The sequence below is a fragment of the Tachyglossus aculeatus genome, chromosome 3 (assembly GCF_015852505.1).
Source record: "Tachyglossus aculeatus isolate mTacAcu1 chromosome 3, mTacAcu1.pri, whole genome shotgun sequence".
Taxonomy (NCBI): Eukaryota; Metazoa; Chordata; class Mammalia; order Monotremata; family Tachyglossidae; genus Tachyglossus; species Tachyglossus aculeatus.
The window spans coordinates 87,342,384-87,363,561 of record NC_052068.1 but is presented as its reverse complement, the minus strand read 5'-3'; the positions used below and the strand labels follow the sequence as shown (position 1 = coordinate 87,363,561).

Genomic DNA, 21,178 nt, shown 5'->3' with positions numbered 1-21,178 from the left:
AAAGCTTAGTACGGTGCTTTGCACATAGTAAGTGCTTAATAAATATCATTGATTGATTAAGCACTTACTAAGTGTCAAACAACAGCTCTAATCACTAGGGTAAATACAAGGTAGCCATATCAGACAAGTCCTTGCCCCACATGGGGCTCCCATTACAAGTAGGAAGGAGAACAGATACTGAGATACTGAGTACCCATTTTACAATTGAAGAAACAGGGGCCCAGAGAAGTGAAGTGATTTGTCCAAGGTCACACAGCAGACAAGTGGCGGAGCCAGCACTAGAACACAGGTCCTCTGACTTCCAGGCCTGTGGGCTTTCCACTAGGCCTCACTGCTCCTCTGGAGTTTGGTCTGGAGCCTGATGCCACTTCATATGACCTTCTTCCAAGGATGAGCTGTACTTCTTGACTCTGTCATTGCATTGTTAGTCAGCGTGTTGCCTAGGTAACAGAATTCTGAGACTGTGCTAGGGTTTAGCCTCCCTAATGCAGACTGATATAATACCTAAGTTTTCCTTAGAATTATCATCAGCCTGTAATGCCTGATTCAATCAAGCGGTTTACAGTCATTTGCATGTCTTCTTGGGTGTGGACCTCCTAAGGCACAATCATCTTCATAAAGGTATGCTCTGCACACAGTAAGTGCTCAATAAATATGACTGACTGAATGAATAAAGGAATTCTTGAATGAATTACAAGCTATGCATTTAAGTGCTGATCAAGGGAATAATCCAAAAGTGCCAAAGATAGCTGTTGGATTGATGTGCCTTAGGGTCCGGAGAATTAATCAGGGTAGGCTTTTAGGAGGAGATAGTATTTTAAGAGGGCTTTGAAGATGAAGGGAATAGGTGGTGCATTGAAGGTGTAAGGAGTTTGGAGGTGGGGAAAAGTTATGACCGATTAGCTGCACTTAGATTTGCATCCTTTATTCACCCTATATATATATATATATATATATATTTATTTCTATTAATATTTGTTTCCTCCTCTAGACTGTAAGCTCGTTGTGGGCAGGGCAAGCACCTACCAACTCTGTTATATTGTATTCTTCCAAGTGCTCAATAAATATGATTAATTGATTGATTAACTGAAGGTGGAAGAATCAGAAGGGATATACATTTAGGAGGTGAGCTTGCGAGGAGCCAAGAGTGCAGGTTGGGGAGCAATGGATGTAAAGAGCTGATAATTAAGGTGATGAAAGTTTGAAGACAATGATAAGAAGTTTCTTCTTGATATGGAGAGGGAATTAGAGCCAGTGGAAGCTTTTGAGGAGTGGAAAGATGTGTGTTGAGCAACGTTTTGTGATAATCTAGAAGAGCATGTGCCTAGTACAGTGCTCTGCATAGAGTAAGTGAATAATAATAATTGTGGTATTTGTTGGGCACTTACTGTGTGCCAAGCACTGTTCTAAGGACTGAGGTAGATACAATATAATCGGCTGGACATAGTCTCTGCCTCACATAGGGCTCACAGTCTTAATCCCCGTTTTACAGATGAGGGAACTGAAGCACAGAAAAGTGAAGTGATTTGGTCAAGGTCACACAGCAGACAAGTAGTAGAGCTGGGATTAGAATCCAGATCCTTCTGATACTCAAGCCTGTGCTCCATCCAGATGGCCGTGCTTTGACAGCAGCGTTTAGTATAAACCAAAGAGGAGGGAGGAGGAGGAAGATATACACTAGTACAGTCATGCCATGACAAGAGGTTGAACCAGGGTGATGATTACATTAATGGAGAGGAATGGATGGACTGGGAATAAGGAGAAAAAATCAGCAGGATATGGTATTTGAATATGAGACATGAAAGGCAGTGAGGAGTTGAAGATGACACCAACGTTGTGGACTTCTGTCGTATTTATTAAGCACTTACTGTGGGCACAGCACTGTAGTAAGCACTTGGGAAGTACAATTTAGCAACAAATAGAGACAATCCCTGCACACAATGGGCTCACAGTCTAGAAATAGGGAGAATGGTAGTGTTTTTTCAAAGATTGATCTATCAGCCAATCAATCATATTTATTGGGAACTTACTGGGTGCAGAGCACTGTACTGCATGCTTATGGGAGTACAATATAACAGAGTTGGTAAACACATTCTCTGCCCACAGTGAGTTTACAGTCTAGAAGGGAGACAGACATTAATATAAATAAATTTTGGGTATGGATATGAGGGAAGGATGAATAAGGAATACAAATCCAAGTGCAAAGACAATGTAGAAGGGAGTGGGAAGAAAGGAAATGAGGACAGTCTGGGAAAGGCTTTTGGAGGAGATGTACTTTGAATCAGAATTTAAAGTTTGGGAGAGTGATCATCTGTCAAATATGAAGTGGGAGGACATTGCTGGCCAGAGGCAGAATGTAGGCAAGGGGTTGGTGGGTGAGATAGGTGAGATCGAGGTACAGTGAGTAGGTTGGCATTAAAGAAAGGAGTGAAGTGCGTAGGCTTGATTGTAGTAGAAAATCAAGTAGGTAAGGTGCGGGGGAGACAAGGTAATGGAGTGCTTTAAAGCCTATGGTAAGGAGTTTCCTTCTGATGGGAGGCAAATGGAGGAGATGGGCAACCACTTGAGGTCCTTGAGAGGGGAAACATGTACTGCACAGTTTTGTAAAAAAAAAAAAAAATTGTCCAGACAGCAGAGTGAAGTGTGGACTGGAGTGGTGAGAGATAGGAGGCAGGGAAGTCAGCAAGAAGGCTAATGCAGTCGTCAAGGCAGGAGAGGAAAGCTGCTTTGATTAACATGGTAGCAGTTTGGATGGAGAAGGAAGGGCAGATTTTAGCTATGCTGTGAAGGCTATACTGACAGATTGAATATGTGGATTGAATGACAGCGATGTTGAGAATAATGTCAAGGTGATGGGCTTGTGAGACAGGAATGACAGAGATAGGAAAGTTGGAGGAGAAGAGGGTTGAAGAGTTAAGATTACAAGCTCAGGTTTAGAAATATTGAAATTAAGGTGCCAGGGGAACATCAAAGTAAATCTGCCCTGGAAGCAAGGTGAAATGCCTGGAGGAAGGTTGAGGATGGAAACCTAAATTTCGGGTTCGTAAGCAGAGAGGTAGTAGCTGAAGTCATGTGAGCAGGGGAGCTCCCTGGGAGAGTGAGTGTAGAGTGGAAATGGTAGGGGACCCAGAACAGAGCCACTCAGAATTAGAGAATAAAAGAACAATCAGTCAACCAATCAATAAATAAATCAAGCATTTGAGTACTAACTCTGGGCAAAGCACTGTACAGTACGACAGAGATGACAAACACAGTCCCTGTCCTATATGGGGCTCACAGTCCAAGTAGGAAGGAGAATGGGGATTGAATCCCAATTTTACAGATGCAGAAACCGAGGCACAAAGAAGTTAAATGACTTCCCCAAGGTCATACTTAAGGCTAGAGGAGGAGCTAGGATTAGACCTCAGGCCCTCTGACTCCAGGGCTTGTAGTCTTTCCATTAGACTACCTTGAACAGGTTGTATTCATCCATTCCATCACTTTCACATCCTCTCTATTAACTGTTTACTTGACCCACTTCACTGAGGTTTTTGTCCGCTTCACTGCACTGGGACTGCATTCTCCAAAGTCACCTGTGGGCTCTACTCTGGCTACCTTCAATACTGTGGACCGTGCTTTCCTCCTTGTAACACAATCAGAACTTAGTTTTGCTGGCATAATGCTTTTATTACTGTGATTATTAGTGTGATGATGACTGGAGCAGGGAGATGGATTGATAGCTGGAGGAGGTGGTGGGAGCGGGAAGATTTGTTTCTTTTTTGGAAAGGAGTAACTTGATTGTGTTTAAAGGCAGAGGGGAAGGAACTCCAGGGAAGTTCCTTCCCCAGAACTCCCCCTGCTTCCACCTCAAGTACCACAGTGGCAGAGGCGGTGGGAGGGCAGGTGGGAGAGAGGAAGTGATGTGGGGGTCCGCTGTGGCCTGCTTCACCCCAGACAGGAGGCAGGGAGAGGCAGTGGTTCCCCTAATGGGGACAGGGAGGAAGCGGCAGGTGGCTGAGGGGCCAGGCTGAGCAAGCTCCTTGTGAGCAGGGAATGTGTCTGTTTATTGTTGTATTGTACTCCGCCAAGTGCTTAGTACAGTGCTTTGCACACAGTAAGTGATCAAGAAATACGATTGAATGAATGAATGAAACTTTGCCAGAGAGGCTGTCCACAGCCCGCCCCTGCCAACACTGCCAACCATCAGCCCTTCCCTCAGCCAGGATCACTCCTTTTGAGACTCTTCAGAGGACTGGACTCCCCTCAGAGAATGCATGCAGTGGGCTTGACTGGGGAGGGGCCTGGAATTGACGGCTTGGCACCGCCAAACCCCCGGGTACCCCATCCACTGCCACCTCCTGGCTGCGCCTTTGGTCTGGGCAAAAGAGTTGAAGGTGGCATGGGCACTGACGGCTTCCTCCTGTGCTGCCCATCATCTGCTGCCACCAGCGGTGGGAGTAGAGGGAGCTTAGAGCCACAACCACCACCCAACACCTGGCCTTTGCGTTGCCCTCCTGAGTCTGTGGAGTGTGGTAAGGCTGCGATAAAGCTGGGGTGGCCTTGCTGGCTCTCATCGTGGGTTAACCCCATTATCAGATGCAGGGGTAGGAGGGCAATCTTCAGAGTGGTCGGGAATTTTCTGGAAAGAGTGCTAGAGAGGAGGAGCAGGTGGTAGAGTGGTGTGGAGAGGGTGGAAGAGCCAGGGCCTAGAGAGCCTACTGGGGAATCCCACCCCAGGGTTTTCTGCCATAAATAGGACATGGACTAGATTTGTTCGCTCAGGGATGGTGAGCCAAACACCCTCTTGCCTGATTCCCATGTGGCTGACAACACATGATGCAACATAATCCCTGGGGTTGGTCCAGGAAGTCTATGGTTGCCCAATAGAAATCTCTGGGGAACTTCCTGGGGAGCAGGTCAGGATGTGCCCCCTCCCCTGTTTCATGAGCCAACGTGGAGTGTGGCGACACTCTCGTCCGTTAAACCAAGGGATGGAGGCTTTGATATGTCAGGCCATGGAGACCTACACAATCTTTATACAAGCTTAAAGTGATTGTTGTCTGGGGAGCTGAGGAAGGGTCAAGGGAAGAAGAGGATTTGTGTGTGTATGGATGGGTGGGTGTGTTTGGGGGCTCTGGGGGTAGTGTTAATGGGGAGGGGACAAACTTTCAAGCACATTTTTTATTGTATATGTTAAGCCCACACTGGATGTCAAGCACTGCTCTAAGCCCTGGGACAGGTTCAAGATAAGCAAATCGGAGCACATTCCCTATCCCACATGGGGCTCACAGTTCAAGTAGAGGGAGAATCATGTATCGAATCCCCATTTTACAGTTGAGGAACCTGAGGCACATAGAAGTGAAGTGACTCCACCAGGGTCACACAACAGGCAAGTGTGCTTCTGCTGTGAAAGGAACCAGAAACCAGTTAGGAAAGGGTGTGACTTTCACAACAGCTCTGAGTGCCCGGCTGAGTCAGTGACTACTACTGAACTTATGAAAATCGGAATGCTCAAAGCTGAGGAAACCCTCCACCTACCCTTTCTGTCTGGAAGACTTCAGTAGTGGGGATGTGGTCAGAGAGTCCGTTAAGTCGCTTGGCCACAATGCGACTCCCCGTTCAGATTTGTCTGCTGACTCGCTTCCCCAGTGGCCACATGCAAAATGCACCTTCCGAACAGCTTCTATATATACTCTAAGGGTAGTTGTTTGGATGCTCCTTTGCATAAGATAAATGACATATGTAGACCGATATAGTCATGTATTCATTTTTCCCTACTCTTGCCGTTAATAGTTCTGTATTTTTCCTCCTGCTTCAACTGCATGAATAATTTGTCTGTCTGCCCAGTATCCTCTCAAACATTTAGAACAGTGCTCTGTGTTCAATCAATCAAGCAGTGTGGCCTAGCAATCAATCAATAGTATTTATGGAGCACTTATTGCGTGCTGAGCATTGTATTAACTTCTTGGGATAGTACAGTACAAAGAAGTTGGTGGAGAGGTTCCCTGCTCGCAGGTACTTAATTAAATAGCATTAATTGACTGATTAATTGAGCAGCATGGCCTAGTGGAAAGAGCACAGACTTGGGAGTCAGAGGACCTGGGTTCTAATCCCAGCTCTGCCATATACCTACTGTGTGGCCTTGGACAAATCATTTAATTTTTGTGCCTAAATTCCCTCATCTGCAAAACAGAGACTCAATACCTTTTCTTCCTATGAGCCGCATGTGGGACCAGATTATCTTTGTATCTACTCCAGCACTACAGTACAGTGCTCGACACATAGCACTTAACAAATATCACACAAAAACAACAACAACACAACAAGGAATTTACAGTTTAGAGGGGCCTAGTGGAAAGAGCGTGGGACCAGAAGTCTGGAGAACTGGTTTCTAATCTCACCTCTGCCACCTGCCTGCTGGGTGACCTTGGGCAAATCACTCAACTTCTCTGTGTCTCAACTGTAAACTGGGGTAAAACAGACTGTGGGGCAGAAACTGTGTCTGATTGGATAATCTTGCATCTACTCTAGCATTTATCAATCAAAGATATTTATTGAGCACTTACTGGGTGCAGAGCACTGTACTAAGCACTTGGAAGAGTACAATACAGTAGATATGGTAGACATGATCCCAGGCCACAAGATGCTTACAGACTAGAGGCAGAGACAGAAATTAAAATGGGTAAGTGCATAAATACCCTGGGATTGAGGGAGGGGTGAATATCAAAGTGTTTGAGGGATGCAGACCCAAATGTATCGACAACACAGAAGGGAGGGCTTAGAGAAGCCAGGGCTTGGTTGGGAAAGGCCTCTTGGAGATATGATTTTACTTTGAAATGGGGGGAGATTGGTGGTCTCTTTTATATTAAGGGGGAGGAAGTTGCAGGCCAGAGGGAGGATGTGGGCGTGGTGTCAGTGGCAAGAAAGATGAGACTGAGGTGCATTGAGTAGGTTGGCGTTGGAGGATCAAAGTGCACAGGTTGGGTTATAGTAGGAGATCAGTGAGGTAAGAAAGGATGGGGTGAGTTGATTGCTTTAAAGCCGATAGTAAGGAATTTCAGTTAGTGGCAGAGATTGATGAGCAACCACTGGAGGTTTCTGAAGTGTGGGGAGATCATTTAGAAAAATGATCCAGGCAGCAGAGTGAAGTACGGAATGGAGCAGGGAGAGAGAAGAGGCAGGAAGATCAGCAAGAAGGCTGATGCAGTAGTCAATGAAGATATCAGTGTTTGGATAAGCAGTTTGGATGGAGAGGAAGGGGTAGATTCTAGAGATGTTGAGGAGGTAGAACCGAAAGGATTTAGTGACAGACTGAATACGCAGGTTGAATGACAGAGGTGGGTTGAGGATAATGCCAGGGTTACGGGCTTGTGAGTCAGGGAGCATATTGGTGTTGTCTACAGTGATGAGACAATCCATAACGGATGGGGTTTAGGTGGGAAAATAAGGGAATGAGGGAATGAGAGAGGTTGGTTCTGGAGAGAGGAATTTGGGAATCATCAGTATAGAGCTGGTAGTTGAAGCCATAAGAGCCAATCAGTTCTCCAAGGGAGTGGATGTAGATGGAGAATAGAAAGGGACCCAGAACTGAGCCTTAGGGGACTCCCACAGTTAGGGGATGGAAGGCAGAGAAGGAATCAGCTAAAGACAATAGACTGTAAGATTGAATCCTGAGAGAGATAGGAGAACCAGGAGAGGTAAGTGTCTGTGAAGCCAAAGATAGTGTTTTCAAGGGAAGCCTGGGAGAGAGAGTATCCGCAGTATTAAAGGAAGCTGAGAGGCCAAGGAGGATTAGGATGGAGTAGAGGTCATTGGATTTGGCCAGAAAGAGGTCATTGGTGACCTTAAAAAGGGCAGTTTCTGCAGAGTGGAATGGACAGAAGCCAGAATGCTGCAGGTTGATGCTTAATAAAGTCAGTAATATTCATCAAGCACCAGGTGTATCCATAGCATTGTACTGTTTGGAAGAGTACAATAGATGGAGACACAATTTAAGCCCCCCTCAAGGAATTTATAATCTAGAAGGAAACACAAACACATAATAATGTTAAGCTAGGAGGAAGTACTTAAATCGTAGAGTATGTACATCAAGTCGTACAAAAGCATAACAGGAGGTTGTGAGTGCAAAATGGTTGCAGTGGGTAATTGGGAGACTAACTTGGAGAGAAGGAAAATTAATCAGGGAAAACTCCCTAGAGGAAGTGGGATTTCAGAAGAGCTTTGAAGCAGAGGAGAACTGAATTCTGGCAGATTTGAAGAGAGAGGAAGCGGCAAGAAGGAGGAAGGGCATAACCAAAGGGTCGGCAGTGGGGGGGGGGAGGATTGGGGAATGAGATACGGTGGGACACGGACTGTGTCCGTTCTGATTAACTTGTATCTATCCTAGCGCTTTGTACAGTGGCTAGCCCATAGTAAGTGCTTAACAAGTACCATTAAAAATGTTAAAATAAGTTAAGTAGGACTGATGACTGCCAAGGTCAAGTGTTGCGGAATAGAGTGGATAAGTGAGAGGGAGGGAATGATGGAGTGCCCTAAAGCCAGGAGTTTCTGTCTTGATACTGTAGACTATAAATTCCTTGTGGGCAGGGATTCTATCAACTCTTATTATATTGTACTTTCCCGGTGGTACTTGGGCTGTGTCCAACCTGATTATCTTATATCTACCCCAGAGCTTAGTACAATGCCCGACCCATACTAAGTGCTTAGCAAATGCCATTGGAGGAAAAAAAAAGTGCTTAGTACAGTGGTTTGCACACAGTAAGCACTCAATAAACACCATTGATTGATGTTGAAAAGGAGTGGGGCAACAATTGAAACTAAATCTCTAGAGAATTGTAGAGATAGGTGCAGAAAGACACTTGAAAAAGATGATCCAAGCAGCTGAGTGGTCTGGACTACAGAAGGGAGAGGTTGATGGCGGGAAGACCAGTGAGAAAGCTAATGTAGTAGTCAAGCTAGGATATGAGGAGCACTTGGGCCAGAATCGTAGCCTTGGGGTAGGGAGGAAGGGACAGATCTGGTAACTATTGTGGAGGAAAACCCAGTAGACTGACTTTGAGAGTTGAAAGCACACAAGGAGTCAAGGATAATGCCAAGACTGTGGGCTTTGGCACCGAACTAATGCTAATGAATGAATATATGAATGAATGGGTGGAAGAGTGAATGAGCCAAGCAGAGGAGCAGGGTCCAAGATGCAGAATCCTTTCTACTATTCAAATGAGCTAGGGCAAACACAGCCTCACTCCTTCCCTCTCCCTCCCAAACCAGTGGCACATTGCTGAGCTCTTGGCTGGAGGAAATAGGGTTTGATTCCAACACCTAACCATTGCTCCAAGAGGAAGCAGAATTGGGAGCTTTGGCAATCAGAAAATCATGATTGATGGTGGCTTTATTCGCCATTGACCTGTCCTTGAAGTGCAAGAACTTCTGGGAAGATTCTCTGTCACCTGATAGCTCACATTCCCAATACAGGGAACTGGAAAGGATTAAAGACACTGGCATCAAATGTTGGACACCCAGCCCTTGGCTATCTCCTTTTGCTTCCACTCCCCATATTTGTGGCCCTCACCTCTCAGACCCTCTATTCCCCCCACCCTCCCAATACTTCACCGGCAGTACACCATTTATCCTCTCAAAGTCACTTGGATTTTGGGAGGGACAGCTACTAGAAGTGTGTCAATTCATCAGAGGAATTTGAACACTTAAATGGGTGGAGAAGCAGTTTGGCATGGTGGATAGAGCATGGGCCTGGGAGTCATGGGTTCTAATCCCTGCTCCACCACTTGTCTGCTGTGACCTTGGGCAAGTCACTTCACTTCTCTGTGCCTCAGTTACCTCATCTGTAAAATCGAGATTGACTGTGAGCCCCATGTAGGACAGGGACTGTATCCAACTCTATTTGCTTGTATCCTCCCCAGCGCTTAATACAGTGCCTGACACATACTAAGCACTCAACAAATACTGTCATTATTATAATTGGAGAGCCCCACACTAGTGCTTAGAAACCTAAACAGCATGGTTCAGTGGAAGGAGCACGGGCTTTGGAGTCAGAGGTCATAGGTTCAAATCCCAGCTCTGCGATTTTGGTAAAGTCACTTAACTTCTCTGTGCCTCAGTTACCTCATCTGTAAAATGGGGATTAAGACTGTGAGCCCCCTGTGGGACAACCTGATCACCTCATAACCTCCCCAGCGCTTAGAACAGTGCTTCGAATATAGTTAGCACTTAATAAATGCCATCATTATTATTACAAAGTCACCACATATGGCATGTGCAATGGGGAAAATAGGAGCCTAACACAAGGCACGCTTGTCTGTATGCCTGTCTTCTATTTTGAGGGTGGGTCAAGCCAAGGGCTGGGGTCCCATAAGCTTCCTTTACTTTCATTTTTTAAGAAAGTCTTCTTCCTCATTTCTGCTCATTTCACCACTCTGGTGAAGCCCAGCAAGAGAATGTTTTACTCCATCACCATTTCCTGACAAGCTCCTCTAAAAACCCTCCTTGCTGTTTCACCTACTTAGACCCAGGTTGCAACCAGAGGTAGGCAATCCCTCCACCCAGGTCCCTCATCCATTCTTGATGCCAACTCAGCAGTGACCCTCCTCCTGACCTCACCCCAAGTAAGGAGAGGAACAGATTACCTAGATTCATCCACTGCTGCTGAGGGCAAGCTGAGGTCAGGGTGCAAGAAAATGACTTACCAAATTGCCAGACTTGGAGCGAACTCGCCACAACTCATGAGGGGGTGGAGGGGATCCACTCCTCTCTTTTCTGTATTGTGCTTGGGAGCTGCTCTTTCCCATGAGCCCCTGGGCCCAGGCCACCAGACCCGATCTTACCCAGAGTTGCAGCTGGGCAAGAAACAATGTGGAAATTCTAATCCAATTTGGGTCAACTTTTCAATATCTGAAACTCTCCAAGAAGCCAAAACACTGCTGAAGGACAGTTAGCTCACAGGAGAGTGAAAGGAGCTTGATGAGTGTGAAGACCCCACTACTCCTTTATGGCATTGAGGAATAAATCCCGGCAACATGGGTACCTGGATTTCCCACCCCCAAAGAAAGTGGAATAGACTCAGTCTTTACAGTCTTCCTCTGGCCCAAGTTCTGACAGGGGTCTCAGGCCTGTGGTTGCTCCCACTCTGCCAATGGGGCCATCACTCCCTGTTCATTGGGGCTAGTGGTATGGAGTCTGACCTCCAGTGGTATTTCCGGGCCCAGTCCCATTCCAGACAGAAAAAGGAAGGAAAAAAGCATGCATAGAAACCTTCTTCTCAGGACAGCATTCACAATTAGTTGGTGTCTATTTTACAGGCTTGGGGAACTGCCTACTTTTCCAACAGGATTTCTGTGAAGTAACTGGATGAGAAAGGTTTGTTTCTGAAAAGTTCTCACCCCGACTGAACTCCCTCCCCAACCCCTCCTCCTCCCCCCTCCATCCCCCACCCCGAAGAAGGAGCTGGGCACGAGATGGAATCAAGTGTACATTTGAAAAATTATTTAATGGAACATAAACTCCTTTAGAAAAACATTCAGCTAGGTGATGACACCCATAGAAAAAAACACCAATCTTGTGTTTATTTTTTTTTTAATTTGGCATTTGTTATTTGCATTTATATTAAAGCAAAGTGCATCTTTTCTTATTTTCTTGTTTATACACATTGCACAATACATAAATAATGATGCTTATAAAACGTCTTTATATTTACAAGTAATAATATATTTATATATAACATAAAATACATTTTTTCTTTAATAAATCTCAGTTTTTTTTCAGGAGTCCTTTTTTCTCTCAAAGCACTACAATGCTAGAGTTCCAATGAGACTGCTTCTCTTGTTCATTTAAACCTTTGTAGTTAGAAAAATAGCTTATGTTAAGGTCTAAACATGCTCATTGAGCTAAGAACAGTGTAAAAGTATCATACGAGTGTATGAATTCAAGAAGAAATGAAAGAACAATTACATTTTGGGATACAACCGGTACCTTGGTAACCAGCTTTGTAGGAGGGTGGATCGAATCTGGGGGCTTGGTTTCCAATCGTGCCCCCCTTCTCACCCAACCTCTGGCTCAATTTATTCAATCGTATTTATTGAGCGCTTACTACGTGCAGAGGGGCAGGGCCTCCTACAGGTCTGGAATGAGGCTGCTGCTTCCCACCGCCAGTGGCGTGATCTCACGGAAACCAAAATGCAGAAGCCCCCCCTTCTCGCCCACCCCCCTCAAAAATGGCAGTTGGGAGAGAGAGAAGAGGGTGGCCGGGTGGTGGAGGTAAGTATGGTTCTGATGCAAACCGTTTCTGCATTTGCTTCCAAGTAGCCCCGGCATGGGCCCGTGAGCCTTGGTCCCCAACCTCCCCGACAGGCCCCTGCAATGAAAGGCTGGGGTGGGCCCGGCCGCCAGCAAGCAGCTGGAATTCCCTGCCCGCCCCCGGCGCCCCCAGCCTTCTCCCCCACCAGCTAAAGCTGCAGGGGCAGCTTGAAGGAGAGATCCTTCAAGAGAGCAATCTTCTGCCCTTCTCCCAAAAATATACACTGTGGATCCACTACAGACCAGGCACACAGAACACTACATTGTACTAGACACGGGTTTCACCACTCTCTCCACCTTCCCACCACACTCACGGGATCAGTTCTGACCCAAATCGATGACACCTGCCAGTCAATTACCTCCCACCCCTACCGCTTCTGAGTTAGGAATTGGTCATTGACACACCGACGAGTGTGTGTGGAGGGGGGAGGGGGTGGTTTCTCTTAAATGATCCAAATCGCTAGGACAAAAGGGTTCCCCTTCCCCCTCAAAAAACGACTTTCCATAAGCTATTTCTCAAAAAACAAAACAGAAAACAATGAAAAATTTGCATGAAAAGCAAGCACTCAGGAGGGAAATATTAGCAGCAAAGTAGTTATCAACGTCCCGCCGTCCGCTCTCGCTCCTGACGAGCAAGAGGCTATCGGTTATTGAATATAACCTCGAGCCAGCACGGGCAGCTGCTGATGAACTGCCTCGTGTAACACTGGCCCCAGCCTTTCACAAAACTGATCTGCACGGTAAAGCCGGTCCATGGCTGCTGCATGAATTCGTGGTCGTTGGGCCTCTGCAAGCTGTATGCCTTCTCGTAGTCGAAAGCCTTGATGGAAAAACCCGGAAACACCTTGTGGACCAACAGAGTCCTGGAGTCGGGGTTATCCAGTGTGGCCGACTTGATGAAGATCGGGTAACTGCTGCGGTTGTACACCCATACGCCATCCACTTCCCGCGTAAGCTGGATGCCCGAGCCGATCTTGCTGCGGACCTTTTGCACCAACTGACTCTTGTTGTCCGAGTTGAGCTGTCCGAGGCAGAAGCCATTCCCCTGAGGTAGATCGTAGAAGATATCCAGGGAGGGCTCTTGGACAGAGTAGAGCCGACCCACCCTTGTTTTCTCCTCCCAGTAGGCCACCACGCACCAGTGTGACTGATCGCCCGGCTCCTGAAGAAGTTGGGAATCTGTGGGGAGGAGAGACACAGTTCTTCAGTCGGGGGTGGGCTCGAGGAACTCACTAGATGTTCTGTTAGAACAGAGGTGGACTTGCTCATGCCTTAGTTCCGTAACCAGCATCCGTCACGCGTGACCCCTCTCCCCTCCCCAGGCTCTCCCTTACCTCCCTTAGCTACCTTTTCAGCATTTACACTGGGGGAATGTAACCAACCACAGTCTTAGCTCCCGAAGAGCAAGAATGAAACCAGTCACAGAGGGAATTGCCACTGCTCCCCACCCTCTGGTAGTTTTTCAAACAAAATGATGGCTCACAAAATTGCAGTTGGTTGTGTTCCCCCTTAAAGTGTCTCCATGAAGCTTGGGTCCTAGGGAGGAAATGAGTGACCACACTGAGTTGCCATCTCACCCCTCCACTCTTATCTACCTTTAGGGCAACCTGAGTGTCAACAAATGGACCAGACTCAGGAATAACCACAAATGAAGCTCCCTCTGAGGAACACCTGGAGAAGCTGGATGAACTTCATCAAGTGAGAAACCAGAAGAATCCCGTGTCCCACGCAAGTTGCCTTGTACCACCTTTTGCTCTGCCCCATCTCTCTCCCAAAGTCAGTACTTCCATTTCACCCAAAACAATAGATTTCCCCCATTCCCTTAACTGACTGGCCTCAAAGCCCAACTCTGTGGCCTCCTGGTGCTTGAGGTTCAATCAGGGTTTCCTTTGGATTGATGTTTCAGCATCTTAAAGTGGGAAAGAGGTAGAATGAGCCCCTCAGCTGTAGTTTGACCTCTTTATGTCTCCAGCTGGAGTCTGGGTAATAGGGGGTAAGACTCGGGCAGCAGAACAACTATAAATCTGACTGAACTGCAGTATGGACTGTGGTTTGTGGTGGCTGGGTGGAGACCGGAAGTCTCGTATGTTAACAAAAATGGGGAAAGGAAAGGGGAGGTGAGGGGGAAAGGTTTCTTTAAGCCAGGCTAGAATCTCTACTTTTTAGGGCTCTCTCTCTCTCTCTCTATTAGCAGCAGAGCTAGAAGATAAGCCCAGATCATCAGCTCGGACAGAAGAAGAAAAGGGTAGGGAGAGGAGACCAAAAAAAAAAAAAGGCACACCCTCTGAGTAGTTAGTTCTAGTGCTGGGTAGATAGCAGAGTACAGTTGAGCTCACTGACTCTTTCCAACTTTTACAGACATGTCAAGACCTGGGACCTATTCAATGCTCTAAATAGTGTTGTGTGTGTGTGTGTGTTTAATCTTGGATTGATACCTTTCTGAATTAGTCTGTATGTGTACAAAGTCTAGTGAAACAAACACCAATTGAGTGTTCTGAGGCTACCTCCTCAGAGAGCCTCAGGAAGGTACCTATTGTGATAACCTCTCATCTCCTTAAGAGAGAATGGATTAGGCTATGCATCATCTCGTGTGTGTGCGCAAAGCATCACTTGATTCTGCAGTCTTCATTGACTATTTATAAAGCTCATTCACCTTATGTGGGCATTTCAAAACTGAGGAGGAAATTCAGTTAGATATTTTAAATTTAAAAAAAATTCCCAAACCCATCATATTGTAAATAAAACCAAGCTGCTCCATACTTCTAATTTCCTCGTTCATACGCCACTGAGGAAGCTTTCTCCCTGTTGCTTACGGCAGCTACATATGCTGGCAAGAGGTGGGGGCTGGCGGGAGGGAGCAGAGGACAGGGCTCGACTACACATTTTGAAATTTAAGCAGCATGTCCTCTTTGACCTCAAAACATACTTCTTTTCACCCAAAAACCTAAGCGCATGGAGTTCAGGAGAAGACACCGAGCTTTATGGAAGTAAATGGGGACCAAGGGACAACCCAGGGGTGTGGAAGGGGAAGAGCCACTGCATTTCAAGTTGGTAAGATCGTCATTGAAAAAGTTGTCCTTTTTCAATGGGCCCCAATCTGTCCTGCAACCTCCCCTTTTCGGGGCCTCACAGTACTTTGTCTCATGCAGCTCTGTCCCACTGAAACCTGGCACCAAGTTAGCGGTAAGTAAGCAAGCGGAGGGCGAAATGGAGGGGGAGGCAAGAGGAGGGGGAAAGACAGGACGGGGGTGATGGGAGAGAGTCTTGGTTCAAATTGCTTCCATCCCAGCCATCTAAACTTAAAGGGAAGTCGTGGGAATTGAGATGGACGAGAGGGTGTGTTTGTGATACAACTGTGCTGTGCAGCCCTTCAGAAGAAGGTTGGGGGAAAAAAGGTAACATCTCAGGCTAACTTGCCAGGAAACATGCAAGTTAAAGGGCCTACTGGAGATACCTGACTGCAAGAAATAGTATCCCAGACAGAATTTTTTTCTTTCATCTTTGCAGTCTGATGATCCACCCAGCAATTTGCAGACAGATATAGAGAGAAGTTTTCAGATGACATGAACTGCCTCCTTCACAGAAATTGTTGAGTGTGGGTGCAGACCAGCCCCTTAACTGTAAAATCAGTTACCCCCACCTTGCCCCAGACACTTTCTGCATTTTGAAACCCTTGATTCTCCAAACAGAGTGGCAAACTGTCCTGTCCCCTCCCCACCTCCACCTTCATTATTTATGTTCACATATACTTCTCTCCAAGATATTTTAACTAGTTTTTTTTTAAAGAGTCGGGAAAGAAAAGCTGTGTTGTAAAAGACCAACTAATCAGAATGCCTGCAGCTCACAATTTTTTTATTTTATTACAGTTTAGGGAATTTTTGGAGCAACACCAGGAAAATGCTGAATCTGATTGAAATTCCTTTAAGGTGTTTTTCCTCCCCCTTCCCCCTTAAACATAAAATCCCCCTTTACAGGGAATGGGGGGCAGGAGGGAAAGAAGAGAAAGGTGATTTCACCTCGTGTTTGCACTCGCATGAGGGAAGACCACTTAACAAGTAGCTCATTGCCACTTACAAAGAGTTATTTAATTGCCAGGGAAGAAAAAAAGCCCTGCCCTGGCCATGAATGAACAGACCTTTATGGAAGACCAGAAGTTCATGAATGAATCTCACTTGGGACTCTTCAGTGACATGGGGTGACCAGACCTCGAAGCCACACTTTAGGTAACCCAGGAATTTTTCCTCCATTTGGTGGGGGAGGGGAGAGTGAAGGAGTGAGGGAGAAGAGGGGGAAATCAGTGAAAGAGATAAGAAAAAGGAGAGAAAATGGAGGGAAAGGAGGCTAGGGAGGGAATGTCTTGCTGAGGAGCCCTGAGAAAATCTGGACGGGGTAATCAACTAATCAGTGGTGTTAATTGAGCACTAACTGAGCAGACCTCTATACAGAGCATTTTAAGGAATGCAATACAAAAGAGTTGATAGACATGTTCCCTGCCCACAGAAACTTACGGTCTAGAGGGACAGCATGGTCTAGTGGAAAGAGCATGAACCTGAGAGTCAGCAGACCTGAGTTCTAACCCTGGCTCTGCTACATGCCCGCTGTGTGACCTCGGGGACTCAAATTTCTTCATCTGTAAAATGTGGGATTCATTGATTTATTCATTCAATTGTATTTATTGAGCACTTACTATGTGCAGAGCACTGTACTAAAGCGCTTGGAAAGTACAATTCAGCAATAAAGACAATCCTTGCCCACACCGGGCTTCTGCTGTCCTTCCTACTTACATTGTGAATGCCATGTAGAATAGGAAGTGAATCTGACCTAAGTAACTTGTATCTACACCAACAGTTAGCATAGTGCTTGGCATACAGTAAGATAATAATAATAATAATAATAACTAGGGCATTAAATGCAAGATTCTGGGCCAAGATGATCAAGTTCTGTGCCCAAAGCTGCTGGCATCATGCAAGCGTGCATGCCCTCATAGGACGAGGAGGGACGGACACACACACACACACACACACACTCTCTCTCTCTCTCTCTCTCTCTCTCTCTCTCTCTCTCTCTCTCTCTCATTGGGCCTGGCAGCAGGAATGGTCTATCACTTAATAGAGTCAATTACAGGGGGACAGCAGCAGTTCCTGAGCTTCCCAAGGCCTGAAAGAACTTGCATGCCAAGTAGGAAGGATTAGAGACTGGGAGGGACAGAGGGAGAGGAAAAAGACTAGGGGGCAAAGGTGACTAGGGGAAGGAAGTTGTCCCTCATGACCTCCTCAACTGCAAGGCATACTGCTTTTTAGGGTGAGGGGAGGTAAAGTCCTTTAAGCAAGATACTGAAACAAAGGGAGCTGCTGAGTTAATGCTATTACCTCCTTCTTTGTACCCTTAATCATGGATTTATTATTTCTCCCAGGTAAAGAGTCCACTGTGTCTCCCAGAGTTTTCTTTCACAGCAGTATTTTCCTGCAGGGGAAACTTGTCTTCTACATTAGAACAGTGCTTTGCACATAGTAAGCGCTTAATAAATGCCATTATTATTCTACAGAGGCAGGGAGGAAGACAAGGGAGGAGACAGGAGATGGGAGAGAGATAAAGGGGGGAGGCAAAGGGGGCAGGGGAACGCTGAGAGGCGGGGGGACATTTTCGAGCCCAGTCAGAGTCATGCCTAAGAGACTGCGGGTGGGACTGAGGCACAGGAAGAGGGGCTACCAGTTGTGATGATTTACTTTAGGGCATGTCACCATCATATAATCTGTATGATGTCTGGCACTGCATATACCCTTTGTCAGCCTTGCAAATAAATTCCGGCCCAGAGAGAACAACAATTTCTGCAGATACTTTTTGGGACTTACTAGCTATCACAAACCCCACCAAGAAACCTGAAGTGACTATGGGCAACTGCACTGAGCCACTGAAACAACACATCAAAAGGCACTGTAACTGGTCAAGACCCTTCCCAGGGAGGAGGAGGAAAGGAAAGAGGGAAGAGGCCCTTAATCTCATGATTAGAGCCAAGCACCTCTGTCAAACAGGGCTGGCCAGTGAGAGATCGGGCAGACCTGTGTCAATCAATCATGTTGACTGAGCACTTACTCTGGGCTGAGCACTGTGCTAAGCGTGTGGAAGACTACAATATGACAAGACACATTCCCTGCCCACAACGAGTTTACAGTTTACAGGGGGAGACAGACAATAGAAATGGCTCAGTGGAAAGAGCCAGGGCTTTGGAGTCGGAGGTCATGCATTCAAATCCCGGCTCCGCCACTTGTCGGCTGTGTGACTTTGGGCAAGTCACTTAACTTCTCTGGGCCTCAGTTACCTCATCTGTAAAATGGGGATTAAGACTGTGAGCCCCGCGTGGGACAACCTGATCACCTTGTAAACTCCCCAGCGCTTAGAACAGTGCTTTGCACGTAGTAAGCGCCTAATAAATGTCGTTAAAAAAAAGGACAGATTATGGATATGTACATGGGGTGGCTACACAGGAATGGGCCAACTGTAAAATGCTGCCATTTACCCTGCTGGGCCACTTGGCTCCAACAAAGCATTCCCCACCTCTTCCCTTCCACCCTCACCCCTTCTCCACCCCTTCATTCAGACCTAAATCATCTGGGTGGGGGCCCTTCCCTGGCTCACCCAGAAAGAATTAACAATCTGTTTGAGAAGCAACAGGACTCAGTGGAAACAGCACAGGTCTGCAAGTCCGAAGACCTAGGTTCTAATTTTTTTTAATGGTATTTTTAAGTGCTCACTATGTGCCAGGCACTGTAGTAAGTGCTGAGGTAGATACAAGCTAATTAAGTTGGACATAGTCCATGTCCCATCTGGGGCTCACAGTTTTAACCCCCATTTTACAGAAGAAGTAACTGGCAGAGAAGTGAAGTGACTTGCCCAGGGCCACACAGCAGAAAAGTGGCAGATCAGAATTAGAACCCAGGTCCTTCTGACTCTCATGCCCAGGCCCTATCCACTAGACCATGCTGCTTCTCAGCTTCTCATGCTACCTCCGGCTCTGCCACTTGCCTGCTGTGTGACCTTGGGCAAGTCACTTAACTTCTCTGCGCCTCAATTTCTTCACCTGTAAAATAAGGGTTTCAGTACCTGTTCTCTCTCTACTTAGACTCAATGCCCCACATAATAATAATGACGGCATTTGTTAAGCACTTACTATGTACAAAGCATTATTCTAAGCGCTGGGGAGGGATACAAGGTGATCAGGTTGTCCCACGTGGGGCTCACAGTCTTAATCCCCATTTTACAGATGAGGTAACTGAGGCTCAGAGAAGTGAAGCAATTTTCCCAAAGTCACACAGCTGACAAGTGGCGGAGCTGGAATTAGAGCCCATGACCTCTGACTCCCAAGCCCGTGCTCTTTCCACTGAGCCATGCTGCATGGGACATGGATTGTAACTGACCTGATTAATTTGCATCTACCCCAGCACTTAACACATAGTAACAAATACTGTAATAAAATAATACAAGGTGAATGGTCATAGACTTAGTAGTAGATGGAAAAAGGGGACAGTGGAGGTGCCATTTCTTTCCCACCCTGAGGGCCTCCTAGTGTGAGAGGAGCCAGAGATCACAATGTTAGAGGCTGGAATGTTGCCTGCACTTAATTTTCACAGCTGATAAAGACAGTGGAAGTAAGAAGTGAACCCCCTTGGTAGAGGTCCAAGGTACTGTGGTTAGGCGGTGACCAGAGCAAACTGTGGGCCCTCTGGCCATGAGATGTGCTGGTCTGCTCCTTACCCTAGGCCTTCCCAGCCTCCAAAATCTTGCCTAAAAGCAATGTGCAAGACAACTAAGTACTACATAGGAACAAGGGGGTGTTTTGGGAGATGAGGATGGGAGAGAGGGGAGGTGTGGGAACCTTTGCTCTGGCCAACTCAGAAAAGGTTGGGGGATAGTGTTTTTGAAGGAGGAAAGGTTGTCACAGTTATAACGAATCTTTAAAAACACAAAATAAAGAAGATCTGCCTGAACTAAACCCTTGGACTTTCATTTCCATTCTCCTCTCAAGCGCTGCCGGGGGTTGGGGAGAGCGCCTAGGCCATAATTCTCCAAAACACGCAATTTCAGAGTAAAGTATACCAGGAGGCCAAAAGCCTCCTTTTTTACCCTTTAAAACACACCCTTTATTTTTACGATTCTTTTCAATCACCATCTTTTTTTCCTTCCCATACTTTCCAAAGCATAACCCCGATACCCAGTGCTACAATTAGAAAGCCCACAGCAAGCTCCACCCAGCAAGAATATGGATTTGCAAACATCCCATTAGTCACTGCAGCCTAAATGTGATGATTACTCCATTTACAAGGGATAAAAATCTCCCCCAGTCCCCCAAAGTGCCCTTTCATGCTCAATGCCAAGCTGATGTTCTCTACTCTAGGTCGCTAAGCCACTCAAAGTTCCTGGGTGAGGAGTGTTTTTAAATTGGCAGAATACCTTTTTTTTTCCAGGAAAAAAAGGAAAGGGGACAGAGTGGGGTATAGGAGGTAGGGGCGGGAGAAAGAACCAAATCAAAAACGCCTGTCTGCCTGTCTCCAGTGGTTAGAGAGCAGCCAGCTGACACTGGCTTCCTCTACCCCAGTGTTCAGGCTTCATCAGCCATGCAAATTATAGTGTACCACGCTGCTGTCTGAAGGCCGAATTTTGACTTAGCTCAGAGAAAAGCCTTAGAGGAAGGGTGGGGACTCATATAAGTCGGCCAAATCCATTCATAATATTTACAGTAACTGGGCCTCTCTCGCTGCTGTTTAAGTATGTATTCATCCTAATTATTTTTGAAGTTGGAATTTCAAAAAATGTCATCTCTCTCTCTCTCTCTCTCTCCCCCCTCTCCACCCCAAAGAAACCCTGCAAACCTTTTCAGAAAGAGGATTTCTCTCCT

At 46.4% G+C, this 21,178-nt stretch overlaps 1 protein-coding gene and 1 long non-coding RNA gene across 3 annotated transcripts in view; one reads left to right on the top strand and one right to left on the bottom strand.

Moving 5' to 3' along the window:
- The first annotated feature begins 510 nt into the window (after window positions 1-510).
- LOC119925776 lies at window positions 511-14,337 on the top strand. The gene is made up of 3 exons (XR_005449833.1): window positions 511-621; window positions 11,292-11,349; window positions 13,887-14,337. It is a non-coding gene; the product is annotated as an uncharacterized LOC119925776 (long non-coding RNA).
- SMAD7 (SMAD family member 7) overlaps window positions 12,421-21,178 on the bottom strand; it is a 31,480-nt gene continuing 22,722 nt past the window's right edge. For both annotated transcript variants that reach the window (XM_038744206.1, XM_038744207.1), the window contains exon 4: window positions 12,421-13,464. In XM_038744206.1, the coding sequence (XP_038600134.1) occupies window positions 12,926-13,464 (539 nt within the window). In that variant the 3' untranslated portion in view covers window positions 12,421-12,925. The remainder of the gene's footprint in view (window positions 13,465-21,178) is intronic.